General features: G+C 41.5%; 1 protein-coding gene across 1 annotated transcript; it reads left to right on the forward strand.

The window, feature by feature from the left end:
* Positions 1-218: 218 nt before the first annotated feature.
* SLC18A2 (solute carrier family 18 member A2) lies at positions 219-25,397 on the forward strand. Its single transcript, XM_057370302.1, has 15 exons — positions 219-444; positions 2,144-2,498; positions 8,387-8,445; positions 10,402-10,485; positions 12,959-13,051; positions 13,458-13,547; positions 13,646-13,689; positions 13,768-13,828; positions 16,165-16,260; positions 19,125-19,203; positions 19,452-19,503; positions 19,929-19,992; positions 21,111-21,230; positions 21,745-21,878; positions 23,550-25,397. The coding sequence occupies exons 1-15, from the start codon at positions 324-326 to the stop codon at positions 23,658-23,660; spliced, it is 1,563 nt and encodes a 520-aa protein (XP_057226285.1). The 5' UTR covers positions 219-323; the 3' UTR covers positions 23,661-25,397.
* The last annotated feature ends 56 nt before the right edge of the window (positions 25,398-25,453 follow it).

Here is a 25,453-nt window from a genome sequence, read left to right on the forward strand (position 1 = left end):
GGCGCTGCCCGCATCCCGACCCTCCCCGGCTGTCCCGGAGCATCCCCTCCTCGGGCGGGGGCACAGCGAGAGGAGGGCAGAGAAGAGGATTCTCCCCGCTCCCCGAGCAGCTGCCAGCGCTCCCCGGGCTCTCTCCAGGAGCAGAGGTGCCGCCCCTCTCCTCCTCCTCCTCCTCCCTCKGCCGTTCCTCCTCCCCCGCTCGGCGGTGCCAGCACCGGGGCCGCTCCGGGAGCGCAGCGCGGTGCGGGGCTCCGGACACGGACCGAGCTGTCCCGTGTCCCCGCCGCTCCCCGTGTCCCCGCCGGCCTCTGTGTGCCCGCAGCATGGCTTGGGGAGAGCTGGGGCTGCTCCGATGGCTGCGGGAGAGCCGCCAGTCCCGCAAACTCATCCTGCTCATCGTCTTCATCGCGCTGCTGCTGGACAACATGCTGCTCACCGTGGTCGGTAGGTGCGGCGGGCTTGGGTTTGTTTCCCTCTCCCGCTTTATGCCAGCAATAATCTCCAGCGGCAGATGTGCTCTCTGAATGCCTGATTAATGCTGTCAARCCCAGCATTTTCAAGCACTGATTTATTTATTTATTTATCTTTTTTAACCGTGAATTATATTCCAGGCATTGCAAACGCGCCGCTGTGGACATCAAAGTCTCGCTTTATTTCCATGTTAATTGCAGGATAAGGAATGATATAAAATGGTCTTAATAACTCTTCTTTTCCTCTTTTACTTTTTTTTTTCTTTTTCCTACTAAATGCCACTAATACTTCACAGAATGACAGATAACAGTATTTTTAGCTCATCATCATTTTTTCTCCTGTGGTCATGCAACTGAAACAACAGGCTAGATAACACTGGAGATGCCTGTTTCCTTGTGATAGYTCCTCTTACCCCACATTGGTCTTAAAATGAAAGATTAATAAGAAAACTATCTAACTCACTTTCAAGAAAAGCACTTCCATGGGTTAGTTGAATAAAATAATCCAAGTTTTGAGCAAAGCCTAAAATCCAACTTTTTAATGACTTCGGTGGCAGAGTGTTAACTTGGAGGAATTTACTCAAATAAAACAACTGAATGTTTCTCACTGGTAGATTTAAAGCTCCTCATATTCAAATATTGATATGAATTTAGAGAAAATGGTTCAGAGAAGCCCGTGGCTCATGGATGTGCACACAAACACACGAGTGACTTGGTCTGTGCAGAACCAGCTCTCAGGTGATGCTGCAGACTCACCTTCTGAGTCAGAGTCCTGAATTTCTTGAGGGGGCTTCAGCTTAAAAGTTGATGCCAAAAGGTAGACCTTAGCTAAAAACAAATCTATTTTTAGCACGTTGATTTTGGATTTTTTTAAACACGAATATAATTCCTCATAAAATCATTAATATTTTATTAATTGTTTAGGRATATTTGGGCTAGAAATTATTGTAGTTTGCAGACTTGAGAGGGTGGGCTTTTTCAGGGTGAAATGCAAGATGGGAAGGGATGATTCTGTCACTTATGTTGAGATGAAGGAACTTGACATCTGCTCTTAAAAATTCTGCAATCCTAATATCTGAGATACACATTAATGCAATTAAATTGAAGATAAGATCCTGAAGTGTGTAAAGATGGTTCCTTCTGGGTGATCTTTTGAATATAATTTTTTTTAAAATATTGAGATTTGCAAATGTCAACACATTAGTTCTAATTCCTTGATATAGGACTTCTACATTTTTCCTTGTTSCTAGCTATCAATATTTTTGTGGTTTATTTTAGAAATGTGTTCTGCTGTATTTTTTATATTTTAATTTAATGATCATTCCCTGTTCTCATTTTTCATGCTTTCTCAGTATTAAAAAGAAGGATTTGTGCAGCCATGAGCAAAAAAGAGACTTTGCACATGGATTTTGATAATTTTATTATTTTGCTTAATGATGTCTGTATAGAARATCTTACAGAAATCTTAAGAAAAAAAAAAACAATGTAAATGAACTTTTTGTTTAAAACTGCACTTCTGAGTTATGGGTGTGGTTTTTTCCCCACAAGAAAACTCCTCTTTTAGTTCTGTGTTTCTGAATGTGCTCTGCAGGAGAGCAAGCAAGAAAACTTGGTGATTCCATTTWCAAATAACCTGAGAGTAAGATGCCAATATATTCTATTTGTTTTTCCAGTGCCAATAATTCCCAGTTACCTTTACAGCATCGAACACGAGAAAAATGCCACAGAAATCCAGACCACTAAGCCTAACCTSCCCTCAGCAACGATGGACAATTTTCAGAGCATCTTCTCCTACTACGACAATTCCACGATGGTCACTGGAAATGAATCCGATGAGACACGAACTGGAGAGAGCCAATATCAGACCCAGACAGARCCAATGACTGTCAGGGTGACTCCTTCCCCCTCTGACTGCCCCAAGGATGACAAGGAGCTGCTCAATGAGAATGTCAGAGTKGGTCTTTTGTTTGCATCCAAAGCCACGGTGCAGCTGATGACCAATCCCTTCATAGGGCCGCTGACCAACAGGTACGTGGCTGCTGCTGCACCATCTCTCAGGAGTTCATACTGATGGTTTAGCACAGAGCAATCTTTCAAACAAATTGTTCTTGATTCTCTTTTGGCCCTGGTGTACTGCCTTCTTGCTTTTTATGAGGAATATTATAGTGAAATGCAGTTGGTGAGCACTTTTAAACATTCACATCCTTACCAAAATAGCTGCACATCACCCATCACTATCATGCACTTTTTGTCCAGCTCCTGAGACCTGGGGTTTTTATGGAAAATGCTGCTGAAATGATGTTGAAGTGTATCCCATATAGAAGGCCAAACCTCACAGTAATGTAGTATTGACAAAGATTGGGAATTGTCAGTATTCCTGTGACACCCACATTAGGCAAAGATGATATTGAAACTGCAGCCAGGGTTCAGGCCCCTCCTTTTCTCTCACTGACATGAGCACTCTGGTGTGTGATGATTTGGAGCTGTCTGAGGTGGGAATCAGTGGGAAATTTGGGTKGATTTTGGTGAAAAGCAAACAAGTGTGCCACTTTGCTGATGCTGTGTCCACCAACAAGCTCAATGTGTCCCACATTTCCATCAGTGCATGGCTCAGCCCAACCTTCTAACTGCTCCCTCTAAATTCTTACAAATATATGATGTTTTGAACCAAATACGTTTAAATGGGACTTCATAGAAAATTTATTTGTGCCAGGATCAAGTGTATAATATCAACATCCGATGATACATGAACTGATATCAATGGCTTAAACCTCCTCTCCAAATCCTAGAGCTGATGATGTTTACATTAAAATTAAAAAGTATGTATAACATCATTTGAATTTTTGATGTTAATAATTTGATTTCATTGTTAGCATTTTGTGGAACTGTTTCCCCCACAAGCAGCTTCAGTCCTTCCAAACAGACTGTGAGATCGAGCTCTGCAGGAAATAAACTCCAAATTCTATTTAGCTGGGTCACTGATCTGCGTGTTTCTTATTTAAGCAGTTTTTATAGAGAAGAATTATTCCTTTCAGAAAATAATATGCAATTTGTCCTTGTKAAACACTTTAGTTTAAGCAGTCAATGCCCAACATATGTGACARTATTTATAATAACCAACACTTTCTAATGCTAGATATTTCAGATTTTGAAGCCAAAACTGYCTTGCTTAGTCTTACAGCCTATATATGTATGCTTATCTATTTATATGTAGTCTGAGGATTTTATTTCAATCTCATAAAATAATATCCAGCTGAGGGCTAAGCAGCATTTGGGCTCTCTGTTATGTATTCAAAACTTGTGTTTGGTCTGTGGAACTGATCTAAACACAAAAGCTTTATGTGATAGAGACAATTTAATTTCTCTTTCATTTCCCCTTATCTCCARCACATATCACCTACACAGGTATATGTATGCCACCACAAAATTACTTTTCCTCAAATATTGCTGCAAGTTGATCAGGAAAAAGGATTTTTTCTACCTGGCTTTTCTCAGTTTGCTCAGATGCCCAATGAGGGTGAGAAAGAAAAACAAGGAGCACGTCAACCCTTCCTCCCACATGACAAACTCTTCCCTCATACAGCACAAGTCAGTACCTTAATGGCAAAGTGGCCCTAAATTAGATTTAAGATTCACTGGTTTTCTTTCATGCATTATTTGTATCTTGGTATCTGCMTTTCTTCTGAGAAATGTTTAGTGGGAAGTATCAGTTAAAACATTTATCAATTAACTGTAGAAGTTGTTGGATACTCTGCCCCTCTTAAGATGAAAAATTCTAATAGCAATGTATATGATCAGGTGATTTTGTGATTGTTATAAATCAAACAGAAAATATCTGAGTTATCATTAGAAAGACCTTCCCTTACCACTGATATATTGTTTGGTTACTGTTAAGCTTTTTGCCATCATTACTTCTACAAAATTTCAGCAAAATATCAAAGCTTAAGGAGAAATGGCTGCTTGATTCAAGATSACTGTGCACAGTTTGTTAAGATGCCCAGGAAGTTTCTTTTGCAAGTAAATAGCACACTGTGTACAGTGATTTTTAATTTTTCAATTAAATATAGCTGTGTAAAAGTGGTTTAGGATTTTAATCAAGTGCTGATTTACACCAGGCTTTGAGTGCTTGAGTTTGTAGATCCAGGAACAGGATGCTCTACTCACTCGAGTCTGTGCAAATAATTACTACATTTTAGATTTTCTGAATGTTTTGGAGGTCTGTTTTCCCTTCTTTAATAATGCCTGAAAGTGTAGGTTTTCAAAAACAAATTTCAAARCAGGCTTCATTCAAGGAGCATGTTCTGCAAAAACACATTTCTTATTTAAAGCCCAGCTCTTTCCATGAAACASCAGGCACACCTGGCTCAGAGAACTGGTTTGCAATTCCTGAAACAATACAAGTTCCCTCTGCCCTGACAGAGTCCCAGCAGAGCAAACATCGCTGATGGATTTGCAGGAGGATATCAACAACATATTTCCCACCGTGGCACAGTTTCAGGGCAGAGCTGATAAGGTTTTGTGGGTCAGGAGCACRTTATGTTTTTCCTGGCAGTGAAATTGGTAAGAAACTGTACATAAAGCACAGAATTCCAAAATAACCAGGGTCTTTGTGAGGAGGAGGCACTGGCAGGGGGAGGGTGAAGGCTCTGCCTGAAGTTGTCATGTGGAGAGAATGGATAAAAGGCTGCTGTGCTCTTCATAACCACTGGTTTAACCAACTGAGCTGGAGCAGGTGCCAGGGAAGCTGTGGCTGCCCCATCCCTGGAGTGCTTAAGGCCAGGTCAGATGGAATTTTGAATTTTCCACCTGGTCCAGTGGAAGGTGTCCCTGCCCATGGCAGGGGGTTGGAATGAGATGGAGTCTAAGTTCTCTCCCAACCCAAACCATTCTGTGATTATCTAATTTGCTTTTTTAAGCTCTCACCAAGCASCAGGCTTTGAGCCCAGCTGTGCCAACCCCTCAATCCACCAGAGCCAATGAATGTTCTGCCATGTGTTCCCTTCTTTTTTTTTTTTTTATCAGTCTTTAAAAATACGTAGTTTTAACCTTGTGCTTACTCATTTTYGCTTCAAAAATCATTCAAAAATTAATAGATATTTTCATCATCAATTTTACACCATCCTGGTYACAGCTTTGAACTTCTTTGCATGAGAAAGAGCAGCTGGGACCACAATGTGGTCRTGCCCAAGACACACAAAGAATGAAGGAGAGAAACAAATAACATTTGTAACTGCTTATTTACAGTTCAGTTCCTGTGTAAGCTTTCCTGTCAGATTTTGGCAGGAGATTGAAGTGACCCATTCTGCAGGTCACTCTGTCCCTCTGCCTTCCCTGTGCTCCATCTCTGGGGTGGGCAGTKCAGGGTCCACACGCCCTGTCCCTGCTGACCCTATGTGTTATTCTTTGCCTTCACACACATTTAATGGTTCATAACCATTTATTTTTGCCATAAATCCTCGCCAGTCTCAATACCAGTGATGAAGAGAGTTCCAGCCAGGGCAGAATGAGCCAGGGGAGCTCACAGGGGTGCTATGGAGCTGTGCAAGATCAGGGCTGGAATCGGTGCCTTTGCAGCCCTGTAATTGATAATTGGGCTTCAATAACCCACAGCTGCTCACCTGGCCAGTGTAACCTTTGTTTTTCTGCTACACAGAACCAGCAATCTGTTGTCTTTTTCTGGGGTAATCTTGTTAATGGGTACAAATAATTTCCTGATCATCCTACAATCTGGGGACCATTGTRACTGAAATTGAGCTCATTTGGGCGTTCTCCATCAGTGGCAGCCTTTCCTTTCCATTCCTTCCTTCAACYAGTGACTCAGGCTTTTTCTGAGGTAAAAAAGATTGTAATAAGCACTTTTAGCTTGGTAGCCTTGGTGAGACACGCTGGACTCTGCTCCAGAACCACTTGGAGCATTTTGAAATGAGCACCCAAGAAAATTACATGTTTGCCCATAGTAGCAAGAAAAAAAAGAAGASAGAAGACAGGCTGTAATATTCCATGGTGCTGCATACAAGCAGAGGAACAAAATGTTGAGGTGGCTGTGATGGAGGGTGCCATGAGGGGGACAAATTGCATATTCCCTGTTTTCAATGGCAGGAACACAAACAGCCCAGGACCAAGGGGCAGGATCTCTGCACTGGCTGTTCCTCTCCTTTCTCTGCTGATTTCTGTTCCACAGTGCCCTCGTTCAGCAAAGCCTCCCAGTCTGGGCTCTCTGATATCTSCAGAACAGACCAGGCAATGCAGCTGCAGATCAGACATTTGGGGTGGCACATCTGCCAATTAATTAGTGCTGCTAATTCAGGAGGACGCGGGGTTTGATGAGATTGTGCAAGAAAGGAAAATCTGCATCTCTGAGTAAATGGGCAAGGCTGTCCCCTGAGAAAATACAACCACAGCTTCTGAAAGTTCAGCAATCCCATGCAGGGGCAGAGTTGTGCATCTCCACATTGTGGGGGATGCTCTGGGCAATATTATTTGTCCAGAGTTAAGTTTAACCCCCATCCTCTGCTTTGTGCCACTTCCCACCTTGCTGTGACACTTTGCCCAAGGAAAAGGAAGAATAATATCCATGACTGCAAACATTAAGAGCAATGCTTGATCAGTGTTTCACTGAGCATTAGAAGCATTTCCAAAATGTTTCTTTTCTTCCTGCCTTCAACCACCAGAAAGTTCCAAGTGCAGGAAAGCCAGTGGAAGAGTTGAAATCTCCTTTATTTAGTAYGATAGAACCTCTCTGTGTTTAACTCATGAATGTTTATGGAAGATCTCCCAGCTCATGTCTCTGATGGAAACGTGAATGTGGGAGCCAATTTGGATGGCATTTCTCTTCATGCAAATAACAGAATATTAGTATTGAAACATTTTAATATTTGTTATTTAATATTTAATATTCAAGTAACACTTGTAGCAGAAGCAAATTGCTATCTCAAAGGCCTTGTGTCAAGTCTATGAATTTTTTTATTTCTGTACTGAATGCAGAATTCTCCCCCACAGTGTCCATCCTGGATAACTCTGCGATGGTCTTGACAGACACAACCCTACTCTAATGGGAGAAGGCATAAGGACATTCACCTTCTGCTTTCATACCCCAGAAAAGGCTGATAATGCCCACCACCAGCAGTTATCCAAACCTGCAGGGTTTAATTTTTCATCTGTACTATGGTGCAAAAAACCRATATATTGTGATTTTTTTTGTTGAATTTTTAATTTTAGCTGCTCAAAAAGTGTATTTGCTTTCCAGCCAGGAAATTATTTCCTGGAATCTTGAACATACTTGGAGAAACCAGGCATTTCTACAGGCTGTTCAGWGTCCTGATGAAGAAATGGGCTAAAGAAGAAAGCTTTGATCAGCTCCATTTTTACTCCTAAACCCATGGAACGCAAAAATATTTTTCTCAGGCTCTTTGGGACCCTTCCAGTGCTCCTGGCTGAGGCAAAACTCCCAGAAAAGCTGATGGCAAATCTTTCCAGTAAAAAAGCCATTGGCTTGACTGTGTCTCATTATAATCATTGTCTCAGGAGGATGGAAACAGATGAGCATTGGAACACRACTGGGATATTTCAAAGTTCAGCATGCTCAGGCAAATCTTCCCTTGGCATATCTCTGGCAACCTCACAGAGGCCAGAGGGGTTTTATTGGGAACAATTAAGGCAGAACGAGAACAGAGCAATCAGATTCTAATGAGAAGGATTTCTTCCAGGGATTTCAGATACAAAGTCTGCTGTGTCAGATGAAAAGACATTTGTAACGTGGACAAATATGATTTTGTTGGCCACAATGAACAGTTCAAAGCCTGGCAGAAAAACTGCAGGTTGGGTTTGTGCAGTGTGTGAACTCATGTGAGTAAGTGTAAAACTGAAAATTTCAGTGGGATAACCTCAGAAATGTGAATATTCCTTTTGTTTTCCAGAATAGGCTACCAGATTCCTCTGTTTGCTGGCTTCTGCATMATGTTTGTTTCAACAATCAGTAAGTGTCCGCATCTTATTCGCTCTGCCCCAGACTCAACTGTTAAATAAATGATCTGTACTAATTATCACTAGGAATTCTTCTTGTTGATGTTGATTTCCAAGGAAAATTTAGGGAAGTCTGCTCCATGATGATGGTAGTACTGATGAGATTGAAAAAGGAATCTSTTGGAAATGTGCTCTAAGGGATCACAACCTAAAATCTTTCAGGTTTTTCTCTTCCTCAGCCAAATCTTTCAGGTTTTTGTAACCCACAGGGTGCTCAGGCAGTGCTAAAAGCCCTGAACGAGCAGATATCCTGGGGGTTTATCAGGAAGATGGTGAAGCTGCAGTGKCTCATGAGCAGAGTGTGAGTCAACAGGATCCCAGCGTTGCTAAACATCGCTGTGGGATGTGCAAACAGGAGCMCAGCCTGCCAGTCAGCTGAGATAATTTGCCTGCTCTAATGGCATTGATAAGGCTTCAGCTGCTGCTTTATGTTTGGTTTTGGTCTGACATTTACAGCTGTGGAGCAGACAGAGTACAGAGAGCACCAAGGGTCATTAGAAGCCTGTGAGGATCAGTGAAAGAACCGTTTTTGCCTCAGAAGGCAGATGTAGGATGTGTCAGAGCCTATGACAAAAAAAGGAAGGGGTCAAACAGTTTTTCATTAAAGAAAGAATAATGACAAGTTTCCCAGAGGAGATGTGGGAGCCCCATCCCTGGAAGGGCTCAAGGCCAGGTTGGACAGGGCTTGGAGACAGGTGACCTTTAAGGTGATCTTCCAACCCAAAACATTCCATAATTCTATAATCTTAAAACTGTATAATCGAGGGAAAGCTAGAGAAGATGACCTGGCCTTAAAGCCACTGACAACTCTTCATTTTAGGAACGTGTTAGATAAATCTTGGTTGGGATGTAGATAAGAGCAGYGAGCCTAATTCATGGCAGAGGACAGAACTGTTGACATTTTTTTGTCCTTTATTTTTCTCGTTTTTTGTGCATCCACATAGTAGAGATTTTTGTAAGACCCGGTGAAAAGCCCCAGGGACACAATCCCACGGGGCAGATGGGACGAGTGCACGTGGATTTTGTGTTTTGTTGGTGCACAACAACAGCTTCCTTCAGCTACAACCTGTCTGGCAAAATTCCTTGGGTGGCCAACAGATGGGAACTGAAAAAAGCTTTATAAACTCACTGTGGATTTAGTGACACTGACCACGACATGGGCTCTTCAAGCAGAGATGTGGGTGGGTTTTTGGGACACTCCTMTGGGGGAATTCAGCCAGGCTGAGGGCAGCACCCAGAGCCTGATGTGGTTGAGGTTAAATCTCTCGAGGAAAGAAAGAGTGACACCTCCTCTGGTGCAATTCCTCTGCGATTGGGAGGAGCAGGAACTTGCTGCAGGTTTTGAATGGGTGGGTCTGGCTTCCCTGAACCTTCAKCCAGCTGTGCTGCACACATCTGGCKTGGGGCTGGCAGCACCAGGGGAAAACCTCTCTCCTCCCACTGAATCACTGGAGGAAACATTGRTGAGTGTGAGTTCCATCCCACCTTCCCTGAGTGCCCAGAGCTCCAGGCTGGCCAGCTTTAAATGGAGCAACATGGAGAGGTGAGGCTGCAAAGAAAAGTCTTGTTGCTTCTCCTGTGTGCAGCTGAAACAGAGCAGATGTAATCAAATCCCAAGTAATTAGTTAAAACTGCTTGAGCCCTCACATTCTGTGTTACCTGGAGGCTTAGACACCTGAGAGCAATTCAACACTGACACATCTAAATGCAATAAGAGAAAATAATGCAGTTAGCATTGAAAGTGGCACAAGTCACTGTAAACACTTGACTAAATTGTCAGAAGGTTTTTGTGATATTTTCGAGAAATGTAACTTTTTAACCTAGTTAGAGTTAACCTAATTTTAAAATTTACCTCTGTTTTTTTTCTTTTCTTTTCTTTTTTTTTTTTTTTTTTTTTTTTTTCCTGTAGTGTTTGCCTTCTCTGGAAGCTATGCACTACTATTTATTGCCAGGTCCCTTCAAGGAGTGGGTTCTTCCTGTTCTTCAGTGGCAGGTAAGAGAAAAGATGATAGACTAAAATGTACATTACTTTCCCCCATTTTTTGCACTGAATTTTGTCAGCACATTCAATAATTAATACAAAAATATTCAATTGAATCAATATCATGTTTGGGTTTTTTTTTCCTGTACCTTTCATATAAAGTAGCTGAAAAGCAAATGTCTTTTAAGRCTTCCTTGGTATTTGGGTTGCAGCAAGGTAGAGCACTAAATGAACTGCACTCTCCCTGGGATTTCTGCAGCTGTGCCTTCAACATTTTAAATTCATTTTTAGCCATTTTAAAGGTCACTGGGAACTTATGTTGGTACTTATTACAGTTGGAACAGCAGCTCAGTCTGTTACAGGAATTTCTGTTATAAAATGTTGTTTTTGAGGGATTACCATCCTGGCTGCCAGTTTGGGCTCAATTTCTCTGCACCACATTTCCAATACAAGTGTYTAATTCTTAGATGAGCAGGTAAAATAGAGCATGGGCTTTCAGCCTAAATTATTTGAGCATTCTTGAGGTTGAGGATGGAGAAAGTACGTTTTGCTCATGGTGAATATTTTAATCTTAGAAAAATTCCCTGCGATGGCAGGAACTGACATCAGTTGAGGTCACAAGCCAAGCTTTCTCAAGGAGGACATGCCAGAATCAAAATTTTTGTTCAGCTTTAACTCAGTCCCTGTGCAAGAGTGCACCTTGAGCTGTGGGCTCTTAGATGAGCACGACTCTACTTTTTTTCCCTCAGACAGCTACACAAAGGAGTAGAAAAGGCCAAGAGACCTTTTCCACCCCCTTCCTGAAGGCAGGATCAGCCTAATTCCTGTCATTCCTCATGCACTTTTGACAGGCAGCCTCCAGAGCTGCCCTCAGCATCCAGCTCTGTGCTTAAGTACCTTTATGGTCAGGAAGTATTTTTTTTTCCTGATGTCTCATCTAAAGGCTCCTTACTGCCATGTGAACCTATTTTGGCTTCCCATCCTTCAGAGAACACGAAGTACAGTTTCCTTTCTTTATCTTTCTGGCTCCCTTTCATACTGCAAGGCTGTTATCACCKCTCACATCAGTTTTCTCCTCTCTGGTTATGAATTGGCAGTCCTACAGTTGTCCCTCAGAATAACAGAAGTTATTCTAAATCCTTGCTTGCCCTCATTGCCATTCCCTGAATGGTCTCCAGGCACCCCCAGCTTTCTCCTTCCTCTTTTTTCTCTCTTTCTCCTCTCCCCAAACTTTCACTAGAACCAGAGCCAGCTCTGGGAAGAAGCTCTGACTCCTTACAGGGGCCACCAGCAGTGAGAATCACCCCATGAATCTCACAGGAAAAGGAAATTTTGTGTGCTATTGCTGCCAATCTGTCGTTACTCCCCTGCATTTGTGTGTGCAATCATTCCTACCTACGTGTAAAACTTTGTGTTACCTTCTTTCCCTCGCCTTTTAATTTTTCCAGAATATTTCCCCAAATCTCACATTCATTGTGAATTCTAGTGCAGCTCTCCAGCTGTTCATGCAGACAATTCGATGTCATCCACTCTCTTCAATAAACATGGTAATCCACACAGGACCTCTGCTCTTTTGATGCACATGATGGATGATATTTACTTAATGATCAACCATGCAATGTATTGTTTTCCTTTTCTGTCTGGCTGTGGACCTTATTTCYTGAGTCCTACATAAATCTTGATTTGAAAACAGAATTATTAATTTGTATAAGGCCACTTCTGCAGCTTTTATGTCTGCAGTGTCTGAGTGCTTCAGAAAAAGAGAAGTGAGTCAGGCTTCATGTGTCCTTTTGTGAAAAGAGGGTTCATAATCAAGTGCAGAAATAAGGCATGTGAAGATAAAGGTCAAAAGAATCCTTTAATTTTGGRTGCTGGACTTGAAATACTCATTTACAAAGTAATCAACTCTGCATAATACCTCATGCCCAGAGCACAGGTAGCACTGACCACAACTGSAGCTGAGAGGCCACCAGACCTTTGTGCTGTGCACTCAGAGCATAAATAAATGATGGTGAATTCTTGTCAAAAGCTTTGTTTCTGCTCRSTGGAAAGAATRATGGAAAAGCTCTGTGACAAAGAGATGAGTAAAGAATCCAACAAATAAAGGCATCATTAAATTACCTGAGTTATAGTGCACACCAGAACATGGTCTTGGACACCATGAATCTTGCCAAAACCATTTTTGTTTGAAAGAACACTGAATTATCCACWAATTCCCCACTGAATTATCTRTCTATCAATCTATGTATTTTTWTATATATATATGTGTACACACACTCAAATACTTGGTCATTTCTGTATTATGTTTAGTAGGTGTAGCACATGATGACCATAAATTGTAACACACAGATGCCTAATTTTGTGCTGTGCTTTTTTTCTTTTCTTTTTCTTCTTTTTTTTTTCTTTTTATTTTATTTTATTTTATTTTATTTTATTTTATTTTATTTTATTTTATTTTATTTTATTTTATTTTATTTTGTTCTAGGGATGGGTTTGCTGGCCACTGTGTATACGGATGATGAAGAGAGAGGCAACGCAATGGGAATTGCACTTGGAGGCCTTGCTATGGGAGTATTAGGTCAGTGAACTGGAGGGTCTGCTGGCCAAAAAATCCATCCCCCAGCAACCCCAAAGCAGTTCTTGGGAGCTCTGAAAGCAGCAGAAGGGTCTCACTGGGTGTAGGGGTCTTGTGCAGGCTCCAGATTGGATTCATGGTGTGTCAGGAATAGGTTTTCCCCCTTTCCCCATTCCCTGTGTGAATTCACGTGCCAAGCAGAAATCTCTGAGGTGTTTGGGGTTTGTTCACACTGCAGAGTGTTTTGGGGARTGGAGGATATGGTTATTGCCATGATCAATAATCTTTGTGAGGATTTTTAGTGTGGATTTTTGGTCGCTTTGTGACAGTAGCAGGATGCCTGAATGYTCACAGGGGGTTTGTTCAGAGTCARAGGCTTCACTSCTGTGTCCTTTCCTTCTCCTGGCAGTGGGCCCACCTTTTGGGAGTGTCATGTATGARTTTGTGGGGAAGAGCTCTCCTTTCCTGGTGCTGGCAGCGCTGGCTCTGTTCGATGGAGGTCAGTGAACACCTGGAGTCAGGTGTAACACCCCCTTTGCAATTCCTGCCATCCTCCCCCTCCTGCAGGAGTGTCACAGCTCTGATTTCTCTCCACAGCTGTTCAGTTACTCGTCCTGCAGCCCTCCAGAACACAGGCAGAAGTGAGTAAGGATTTACTAAGGTCAAACACTGTTTGGGTGTCACTGAGCCTTTCCTGATCCCAAGCCTTTGTTTTGCAGAGTCAGAAGGGGACGCCTTTACTGACACTTTTGAAGGACCCCTATATCATCATTGCAGCAGGTACCAGACCCTTTTTTACCTTCTTTAAACCAGCCATTYCTCATTCCTGGCTTCCTGGCATTGCTTTAGCAATGCTGTCATTTGCTGGTTTACTTTACACAAAGATCAAAGATTATGTTGGTAATATRGGGTGAATATACAAATAGAAGCACAGTGGGCAGAAAGTTTGAAATAAATGTGTCTTTCCAGCTGAGAGGCCACTCATGACTTGCAAGTGCTGCTGAGGCAATGAAGTGGGCAGGAAATTCCCTGTGAGGAAAAGTGGCCAGGGCTTTCAGAGTGAGGGATTGCCTGCATAACCCAGGCAGGGGCAGGGAATAACACTGAACTTTGTTTCTGTTTGAAGAGGGAGTGAGTTTGGTCTCTTGAGCATGGACTGTATTTCAGAAAAGGTCTGGTGAATGATGTTTGGTATTACATGTATCGTTTGTCTAATGAGCCTTTCTGTCTCGAGAGACGCTTCCCTTCTTGCATTGCACGTTGTTGAGTGTTTATTCTGAAGGATGTAATTAAGCCTGGYCCTTTCTAATGTTGATAAAATTTCTGGAAACAGATAATTATTTTCACAGTTTGGGTTCTTTGTCCTAACTTCCTTGTCCAACAGAGCAGTTCTTCCAGGCATTTCTTGAAGTTCTTTGYTTCTTGCTGATTTTAGGGAATTATCCAGGGCTCTCACTTTGCTTTTGGGGTACATCCTGCACATCTRAAATACCTCTGTCCCATATCCCTGAGTACTTTGGTGAGCTCTGCTGATGCTTCCCGGCCTAAGGAGAAGTGGGTGCCACAAACAACAAGCACACCCATTTCTCATTCATTTGTGAGGTTTCTTAAGAGTAGAATAAAACCTTTTCCATTTAAGCTGTCTCTGTTATGGTGGTCCTGCTTCCTCTGGCTGCTCTTTGTGCAGCCTGAAATGTTTTTCCAGCATGGAGGAAGCTCTTTGAGCGTGGCTGGTTTGGGTTTGAGAAGGGGGCAGCCCCCAGGAGTTTATGTTGGGCTCCTCACAGACACAATGTGGGAGCTCACACACAAGTGGAAAGGTTGGCTTTTGTCTTTAGGGCAAAGCAGCACTGAACTCTGCTCCTTGCCCCGGGAAAGGAGTGAGCCAGCTAGCCAGCAAGTTCATTTTAGGCATTGTGGATACACAGTCTAATATATTCTGACAGGTTTGAGCCAAGAATGACATCAGTGCTCATTTGGTTTTGAACCTTATGATGAGGAACTTGTTCCGAGAGAAATAATGTTTCTCTRACCTCAGAAAAATTCAGCTTTAAAAAAAAAAAAACCCAAACAAACCAAAATCAGAGTAAAATTTGTACAGTAAATGACTGGAAAAGCCTAGAATATTTTCTTAAATTKTAGAGATTGTAAATGTTAGGAAAAAAAAATAAGAATACAAGTTTGAGGTTGTCACTTCCAGCAGCGACTTCCAAAAGCCATTTCATAAGGGATTAGCAGAGGGGACATGCCCTGTTGCCCTGCATTAAGCACTGACTGCCTGAGGGTGTTTTGAGGAAGCGTGAAAGGCATCCTGAACCCAAAGAAATACCGTGGGGTTTCATAATCCTGCACTAAAGCTGGAGTGCACCACTGAGGAGAGATGAACAMGACACAGAACTGATGGAACACGGCTCTGTGGGCAGCAGGGCAGAGCTGAGCTGGCAGCCAACACTGAATCAGCACTTCCACCACTTGTCCTTTGTGTCTGGGTTAGGAAGGGTCCAGGAATTCAAAAGGGRTTTGTAAGCATTTGAAATTCATAGGGCAGGGCAAGCTCAAAGCCAAACCCTGCTCTGTTCCATGGGCTCACTGGCTGTAGGATYTCGACAGAAAAATCCCATTTGTAGGGGAAAGCCATCCCTGTGGCTGTRTCTTGGTATTTTTAGGGTCAAGATCTCCACATCCCATCATGTGATGTAGGCATGAGCTCTCAGGTGACAGAGGCATCGGGTCAGAGCCYGAGTTTCTTGCACAACAGGGTTCAGGATTGCCCCAGGAGGAGAGGCAAAGAGCAGGGGATTGTAGTTTGAGCTAATCATTTGTACAACAGTCAGACCTCATGAACTTTCCAAATGTCATCAGGCTCACTGCAAACTTTCACATTATGAAATAGCTTAACCTTTATTGCAGGATTTCTAGGAGAATAGAAACATATCAAAAGTTGGTTTTCAGTGATTTTACATTGTGTTCTRTTTAACGTTAATCACCATTTGACAAATAGGACTGTAAAAAGTGCAGTGTTTTGTGTAAAAGCATCCATTCTTCACGTCATGTTTTGTTTGTAGCCAAAAGGAATAATTACTGCTATTTTCCACCCCTCCCCTTGTTTCTCCAAGGATCAATCTGTTTTGCAAACATGGCCATTGCAATGCTTGAACCAGCTTTACCCATCTGGATGATGGAGACAATGTGCTCCAAGAAATGGCAGCTTGGTAAAGTACAGAACATTGTTTGCRTCTCTATATTTTATCTGTTGAATGTCTCAGTTATGGTCCTGTTAATGATTACATGCTGAAGGGGGGTAATTTGTATTTTTTTTTGCAATCTTTAAAGTGTCAGTATTAAACTGGAACAATTACAAACACTGGTCTGTGAGAAAAATTGACAGTGGGCTGATGTTATTGCAGTGGGAGCTCCTGTAATGGGCTACACTCACATTTCAAGGAAAAATAATTGCAAGACAGGATTGGAACAGGGTTTGATCCATCTCCATTGGGAATTCCAGCACTGTTTTGTTGGCTGGGGCAGCYGTGAGGTGCCTGTTGAGCTACAGACCAGGCCCTGAGGAGCAAAACCATTTGTTTGGTTTTTTCCTTGTAGGGAATCCCTCCTCAGCTCCCAGTTTGAGCTGCCCAGAGCAGGCAGGCACAGAAATCTGCAGCAGGGGCACAGTGCTTGGTACAAGGCAGGTTTGTGGCAGCACACCCTCCTTCCAGACTGCTCCTRGTAACTCATGGAAAAAAGATGGACTTGGCTAAAAATGTGGCCASGAGGATATGAGAAGCATTCTCCCTGGATTTGATATATTTTACATCCTTTTAGTGGTTTCTTAATCATCCCTCTCAGCAGAAAATAATGAGGGAGCCCCAGTTGGGACCTGTTTATAACTTGGGACAGGGACAGTCTTGGGAAACTGAGTCCACAGGCAAACAGGGAGCACACCCCAGGTACCCACTGACACCTGAGAGTAAAGCTGGGCCAGTGACTTTCTCCTTGAGGAGAACAAGAGAGGGAAAAACCCACCAGAAAACGGATTAAATTCTAGTGAGCGAAAAATTGTGTGTGAGAGGATGATGTGAATCTTCTTAGGTGAAAGCTGGGAACCCCCACTGATCTCTTTGAAAAATTCAGTGATGTGTTCTGTGCTGTTTCATGAGGGTATTTTTTGGTATCAGTGTATGGCATTTGAAAGAAAAAGAAAAATTCGTCATGAAAATGAGATACAGCTGCTCTGTGCTCATGTAGGGGTCCCTACACCCCACAGAAASCACAAACCTGAGTCCTGATTGATGCAATTGAGATCCAGGATGGCTGTGGGTGCAGTTTTTAGTGCTGCTGAACCTGGCAGTAACTTCTAGACTGCAATACAGCAAAATGAATATTCAAATTCAGGTATTCTGAACCTCAAAAAGGAAAACTAAATATTGCCTATCTACCTCCCTCACCAGTTTCATATTACTGGTGCAACAGAAACGAGATTTACAAATCTCCTCATTGAACAGAGGTTACTAGAAGGAAAATACCCATTTTAAATTAAGACTTTCTTTACCCCTTAATGATATAAGTAATTGACTGCATTTCAGTTTGTCTGATTCGACAGCAYTAATTAAAATTTTTAAGCCTCTTAAATTGTATCTTGAACTGCACAGTTTTATGCAAATTATTATCCTGTGCAATTGGAAATCCAGCTGTTTGAACCATGATCAGAAGAAGGCATAAAGAACCTTGATTTGACCAATGAATTTTACTGTGCATAATAAAGCTTATTTATAAAATTATGGTTCTGCTTCAGTGTACCACAGCTTGCAGACCAACCTGTGCAAGCCTCATTTACCAAGCCTTGGCAGTGTTATTTCTCTTTTGCAGCTGTCAAGGTTTGGTATAACCAGACAGCTCCAAGCTCTACTGAAGTAGCTGTGGTTGCACAGGTGAAAATTAAATCCTTCCCCAGCAACACCACCACATAAACCCACAAGGATTTTAATCACAGGATATTGCTGTGCTAAAAATTACCTCTTGATTTTTTTTTCTTATGAATATCAGAGAGATGGGAAGGAAGATGGATGGGCAGGAAATGAGAAAATCTCTGTTGCCCTGGTGAAAGATGAGGAGCACGCACACTTGAAGGCAATGGCTGGATTGTGTGCCCTAAAATCATGGCTGCTCTCTAAATCTCTGGCTGGGACTTGTGTGTAAGGAGAGGATGAATCCTCCTAAATTGGCTTTTAAACCAGTGATATCACCAGACAACAGCCAGATAGAGCCACTGCTGTGGCAACATCAAGGACAGAAAAACACTGCTGGTGCCATAATTTTGAAAGTGGATGTGCGGGATGAGAGTCAGAAAGAATTTACTCAGGTGTCCGCACATGCAAACCATTACAGATACTTTATCTAATTATTTTATTTTATTTATTTATTTTATTTCATTTCAATTTTTTTATTTATTTTTTGTTTTCTTTCATTTAAACCAATAGGTGATTTAAAAAAAAAATAAATAAAATATGCTGGCTAAATGGTTTCAATACAATTTTTAATGGTTTTTCCCCCTTACATTATTGATATACCCTTGACTTCAGTTACATTATTGATGCATGCTTGATTTCAGTCAGTGATTAAYCAATATCCCAGCACYAAACCCCTGCCTGTAACAGGAAGATCCATGGCATTCCCAGCTTAGAGGGGGCTGTGATTGCACAGCCACAGYTCCAGGAAAAGATTCCCCCACCCCTGAGCACCCAGAGCTCCACAAGCCCTGCTTTCCCTGACCYATCCCAAAGCTTTTTGCAGTTTGATAGAAACTTTCTTCTCTTTTTCTGTCCCCTCTCCAAGACCAGTTCTTGCAGCTGATGCTGAAAAACTCTTTCCAAAGGCGTCAYGTTGTTCCTGCATTTCACAGATGATGCCCTTAGATTTCAGGAAGGCTGCAACAAACCGGATATTTGARTCTCTGKGCTGTGCACAAAGGCTCTATCAGAKGTGTCCAGATCAAAATTGCAGTGTCTGGGATTTATTAGTTTCTTCTGACACCTCACAAAAATCCTTGCTGATAAAACATCTCATTCKTATTTTTCAGGCGTTGCTTTTCTCCCAGCCAGCATCTCTTATCTCATTGGGACCAATCTTTTTGGGATACTTGCACACAAAATYGGAAGGTATGCTTAATTTAAAAATACTAATCATCTTCCAGTCTCTTCATGTGCCATTTCCAGTGTTTCCCAGGGCAGCTTGTTGATAGTGGAAATTATTAAACTTTGTTCTATAGTAGCAAAATCACTTTTTTTGGAACACGTTGCTACTTTTGCTGTTYAACTCAGCACTTCAGGCACGGCTTWGAAATATTCAGGATCAGCTCTAATATCTCATCATCACCCTTCTCTGAGTGATGTTTCTTCTTTGATAGGTGGCTTTGTGCTTTGCTCGGGATGCTAATCGTGGGAATAAGTATTTTATGTGTAAGTAGACAATCATGCACCTTTCAAATCCTGTGAATGTTTGTGCGCTCATCTTCAAATATGCGTTTTTCCCGTGAGATTTTTTTGACATGTTATTAAACAATGCGTAGTTAATAGGTTCCAGATCAGAGTTTTGAGTGCTTTCCAGTTTTCAGTGCTTCRATTATTTTTAGCAGTGATGGCTCTGAAAGGAGGATGCTCCTCTGTGGAGCTGTCACTCAGCAGTTTGTTCTGGCTGATAATAGTAAGTGTGTCACTGGTTTAATGGCACAGTTTTCTGAAATGACAGCTCAGAACGAGGATCAGACTCTCAGATCTGTACAAAGTCGGCAGTAACTACTTGGGGAATTTATCTCAGAAAMAGGAATGAGCCTCATTAGCATGTGCAGTGTGACATAATTAACTGGCTGAAATTTCCTTGATAGGTRCCRTTTGCCAAGAACATTTAYGGRCTCATAGCACCAACTTTTGGAGTTGGATTTGCCATAGGTAAGAAAATAYGCAATGACRTCTTACAATCTTTTATATAAAAATKATTTGMTATGAAGTGACAAGGAAAATGAGTTTTGTTGYCATTCTGATCTAATGGCAGTGAAGCCTGAGCTGTGGCCCAAACTGGCATGCAGAGCAAGAAATTTTAAAGAATTCTTAGGGAGTTTGAACCAGGCTGCTTTAGCCAAGTCTGTCCAGAATTGCACCATCAGACCTAAACAGATATTTCAAACTGTCCATGAGTGCAAACATTGCTTTCAGAAAGACCATGCACTACCCAAAACCCACAGTCTTCCCTGTTGCGGTTAAGGATTTATATAGACATTATATTAAAAAAAAAAAAAAAAAAGGCTTAAAATTTTTGTACATGAAGAGAAATTCTCAAGCCCACACACAGGTATTCTTCTTCAAGTCACATATGTGAACTTCCCTTACGCTGGGCCACACAGGCAGGCTGCAGTGGGGCCCTGCCTTGGTGTCAGTGCTTGGCTGGCCAGAAAATGTTCCAGGGATGTGTAGWGAGGAAAGAAGTTACAGGTACAGCTACAAATCCTGAGTATCTCAGCAGTTTTGTGAGCTGTCTGTGCTGTTTCTGGTCAGAAATGAGCGTGTGGATCAAAAAGCATGATAAAACCACTGTAAATAATTTTGACTGACTGGGGGCTAATGCTGACTTTTAAGCCTWCAGTAAGTATTATTTCATACCAGATAACTTGCCCCTAAATTAAAAGCTGYTTGGCTGGTAATGTGAGGTGGGAGAGTTGCTGGGAAGCGTGGATTCAGTCTTAGCTCACATCTCTCCTGCCCTCTGACAGGTGTCACATGTACACACGCCCATAACTGACACCAGAAAAAAAAAAAAAAAAAAAAAAATAAAAGGCAAAAGTTACACAGACTATTTTTATACAAATCTTCTGCTTAGTCAAGAACAAGCATGTTTTGAGCTGCTTTTGCAACCCTTCATAATTCAGATTTGATTTCAGTCAGTGATTAACCAATATCCCAGCACTAAATCCCTGCCTGTAACAGGAAGATCCATGGCATTCACAAAAATGTTAAAAGAAGGGGGAAGAAARGCAGCATTTTCCTGAACTGTGTTTTGCTCCCTTGAGCAGGAATGGTGGACTCGTCCATGATGCCCATCATGGGCTACCTGGTGGATCTGCGCCACGTGTCCGTCTACGGCAGTGTCTATGCCATAGCTGACGTTGCCTTTTGCATGGGTTTTGCCATAGGTAAGTGCAGCCTTTCCCTGCCTGGAGAGCACAATTAAAAAAGGAGAATCTGCTACAACACCCGGGAGAACTTATGAGAAGGGGTTGTAATTTTCTACAAGATATGAGAGCAGGGGGAATTGTGCTGGGCATCTGTTCCTCTCTTCTGTAGCAATGCTGTGCTCACTTCATTAGCTCTGAGAGGCTTGAAGGTGTCTGCAGGCACTGAACACAAACAGGATATCCCTAGGAAAGAGGCCTTGGRACATTTAAAACCAACATCACAGCTGTGTTCCAAAAATCTGTGAGGGGAGTTGAGAGCACGACACAGATGCCCTTAGGAACATCTGTAATCTCCTCAAGGAATGTGGGGTATGGAGCCAGGAAAGCTTTATGATATAATTATAAACATGTCTTTACATTCCTCAAATCAATTTGTAAGATGGGGTGGTTGTATATAAAATATTTGTTTAAAGTGGCTGCTGCAAATTTTGTGTCTGAGCRATCTCCAGAAAAGGGTTTTTATCTGTACAAGGTCCCTCTGCTGGTGGTGCCATTGCCAAGGCCATTGGATTCCCATGGCTCATGACAATTATAGGAATTGTGGATATCCTCTTCGCTCCCCTGTGCTTTTTCCTTCGAAGTCCACCTGCCAAAGAGGAGAAAATGGTAAGCATAACTTGGTTTCTTTTTTTCACTTTGGGGTTTTTCAGTGAAACAAATGATAACTTACATTTGCATCTTTGCCTCCAACTTCCTTAAAATGGGACCAGCACAGTGTATTTCACCCTCAGACATTAACTTTGGAACAAACTCCCCTTTCTTTTTATGTCCAAAATGTAYAAACTCATTATTACTCAGATGTTACAAAGTCACAAATTTGATTATCATGAAACAGGGTCCAACAGACATTCTTCTGCAACAACACATGCTGTGGTGGAGCCAGTATAGAATGCATTTCTATTTTCCTTGGAGAGCCAGAACTGTATTGGCAAATTGATCAAATTATTCCTAGATATGCCTCAACCTGTTTTTTTGGTTTTTTTTTCCCATGGTTCTCTACAGCATATTTTGCATCATCTTTTTCCTCCTTCTCCTTCCTTCATACATTTCACCTACCCCAACAAACTAGTGGCTTCTCTTGTCCAATCTGTACCACATCTTCTCTTTTTTATTCTCTTTTTTTTTGTAATATAAATTTACCAAAGACTTATTGCTCTAGAGAACTCAGTGCTCCATGTAAGATCAGTCACCATCTGTAGGTTTAGCACACCCAGACCTCCATCCTTGCTCTTCCTGAACAAGGCTGACCAAAATGTAGTGATTTGGGTGAAAAAGAACTAATTTTGCATGGTCATGGTCTCATCCTGCAGTGCCACATCTCTGCAAGGWAAAACCAGCACCTGCTGCTGGTGCTGCTCACTTTAGACTGGCAGGAGCACAGAAGGTGCAAAATTGAATCTTGGTGAAATAATGGTGTTTGTAAAGGCCAGAGACCTTTAGTTTTGCTCATATTTGGACTGCAGACTCCCAGAGATCCCAGTTAATCCCTTGTCATGACCTTTGCTTGTTTACTTTGTTTGGGTTTTCTTACACTGACTAAGGCTGAGGAACAGAAAGAAAAGAAAAAAAAATCAGCTGCTCTTTCCTGTCCATATAAAATTTACCACGTGCTTCCCTGGTCCCTGACCGTGTTTCATTGGTAACATGACAATCCCTGAAGGGACAGGATCTCTCCCCACAGCTCCAACACCTTCCACCTTTAACATACCTTTAAATGCAAAGTCTTCCCTCTTCCCAGAGTGGATCATGGCCATAAACTGAGGAACCAATTCTTAAAGGCTGGAACAGTCAAAAGGAGAATCCAAGTATTGTGGGCTTTGCATAATTAATTAAACCCCAAAGTCAATCACATTCAGCATGAAAATGCTACATAACAGCTCCAAAACTCAGAGAATTTGGTTTTTATCTGGGCCTTACCACGATTACCACTTTTGGCTTGCCTTGTCAGGGCACAGTACTGGGACCRCCACTCTCAGCATTACCCTCAGTTATGCTGTTCTGGACCTCCATGGAAAAKGGAACAAAAGCAATAAAGGAGGCTTGAAACAGTAGATATATTTCAATAATACATGGTCTAAAATACTGGTAAAGGAAATTTACTGGAAATGTCTTTAGGACCAAGATCCCACCTCATACTGAGCTGTGGACTCAATTGGCCCTAACTGCAATCAGTTTGGGCTGTGCTTCAGGGGAGGAGAGGTGAATCCCTGAATGGTGGATCAGTCCTGGACTCAGCTGRATGTTAAGCAGAAATACTCACACTCTGTTTTCTTCCAGGCAATACTCATGGATCACAACTGTCCTGTGAAAACAAAAATGTACACCCAGAACAACATCCAGTCCTACCCCATAGGTGAAGAAGAAGAGGAATATGAAAGTGATGAATAACAGAAAAGCCATATAACATATTTAGGTGTACAAAATGCTGTGGTTCATGTGAAACATCTCATCCAGAAATAGGTTTTAGTTGTACTGTACATTTAATAGTGAAATGGTCAGAAAAACCAAAGGTACATTTATCACCTGTGACTATAAAGCAGACTGCAAACCGCCTTACAGGGGGAGAGCTTTTATAGACCATTTGTATAGTGTTAATCTTTGTGTATTTAATTTTATTGAATATTACATTCTATTTTTTATTATATGTGTAGTATAAATCTGTATAAACATGTGAATTTTAACTATTTGGTTTTTAAAGTTGCCTCCTTGACAGTATTTCCTCTTTTGTTTGGAGTCATAARTTACTGTCAAAAGCTTGAGTCTTTCATATTTAATTGGAAATTAAAAGWAGCCACTCAAAGAAAATCTATCCAATTTGCAACCCTTTAAGTGGCACCCTTGTCAGTACATTAAGATGAGCTGGAATTCAGAGTGTGGACAGCACTATCACTTTTTCCATCAGCTTCACATCRTAATATTTATAAGAAACAAAATAAGAGGCACGACTTCTCTGCCAGTTTAAATAGTGAGTTCTCCCTGAACCACCAGTGTTGAGGTAAACAAGCTGTTTAACAGATGAGTGTATTGCTACTATTAGTATAAAATGAAGATTTAATCAAGCAGTTGTGCAATATGAAGCCACCCAAACACCCAGCACCATGTAAACAAGTAGGTATGAAAAACACTGTACCTTTCCCTGAGCAGGGAATGGAAAAACCATGAGGATACTTTTTACATTTCTATCTTTCAGATCTTTTAATGTACCTAAACTTTATTTTAGCTGCAGCTGAAAGTGACTGGCTAGGAAAAGCTGCAGTATTAATGTATTTAGTCTTAGCAGGTACTGAAAGCAAGCTGCTAACTGGAGCAGTTCAAACAACTCTTTTACATGCATTTACATATACATCTAAAAATTCAATGTACATTTATTTTTTTATGAGTTCAGATATATTCTTTGCTTTAAAAAAATGGAAGAAACAACCAGTTTGTTGCTAATSTCTCTTAACATTTGGGGACACAGTCCAATACAGGTGAAAAACTGTATTAGGCAGTCCCTGTCTGCACTGAGGAAAAAAAGAAAGCATTTTAAAAGCAATCCCAATGTCCTTCTCAACCATGGTGTATCATTTCACTTGTAAAATGAAAATCTTGATGTGCCTTCTCTCATGTAATTGCAGATGTTTTATGTACTACAGCATAGATACTATGTTTACATATAGTTTTGTAAAGCGTATATACTATGGTCAAAAAATATGAAAAATATAGTGGATCAAACTTCAAGTATTGCTCTGTCAATAATTATGCATTCAGAACACATCAAAATAAAGTTATCTGACAGAAGTTCATGACCTATTGTAATAAAGTGAAAAAAAAGAATGAAAAAAGAAAGAACCCCCCTCATGATTTGCCTTATGCAGTGTTTTACCAACATGGGGAAAGCTGTCAGGTGCCTCAGCTGGTGGGAAAGCTTTCCTCAGAGCTCCTTCAGAAAGCAGGATTCTGTCACAGGCTGGATGCTTCACTGTCACCAAGTAAGTAGCCATTGTGCAGATAAATGACTATTTACAGTAGGCTCAGATTTTATTGTGATTTGGACACTTCAAACTTTGCCCCAAGAGAATTTATTTTACTTCGCTGAAGCCTTTTGGTCATCAAGTTGTTAATCCAATCAAATTTGAAATTAAAATACCAATGCAAGAATTCTAAATTATTACAAGATGTGCTCATTTTTTTGCCAGCTG

This window comes from Malurus melanocephalus, unplaced genomic scaffold, assembly GCF_030028575.1.
Source record: "Malurus melanocephalus ecotype Western Australia unplaced genomic scaffold, MMel_1.1 scaffold_122, whole genome shotgun sequence".
Classification (NCBI taxonomy): Eukaryota; Metazoa; Chordata; class Aves; order Passeriformes; family Maluridae; genus Malurus; species Malurus melanocephalus.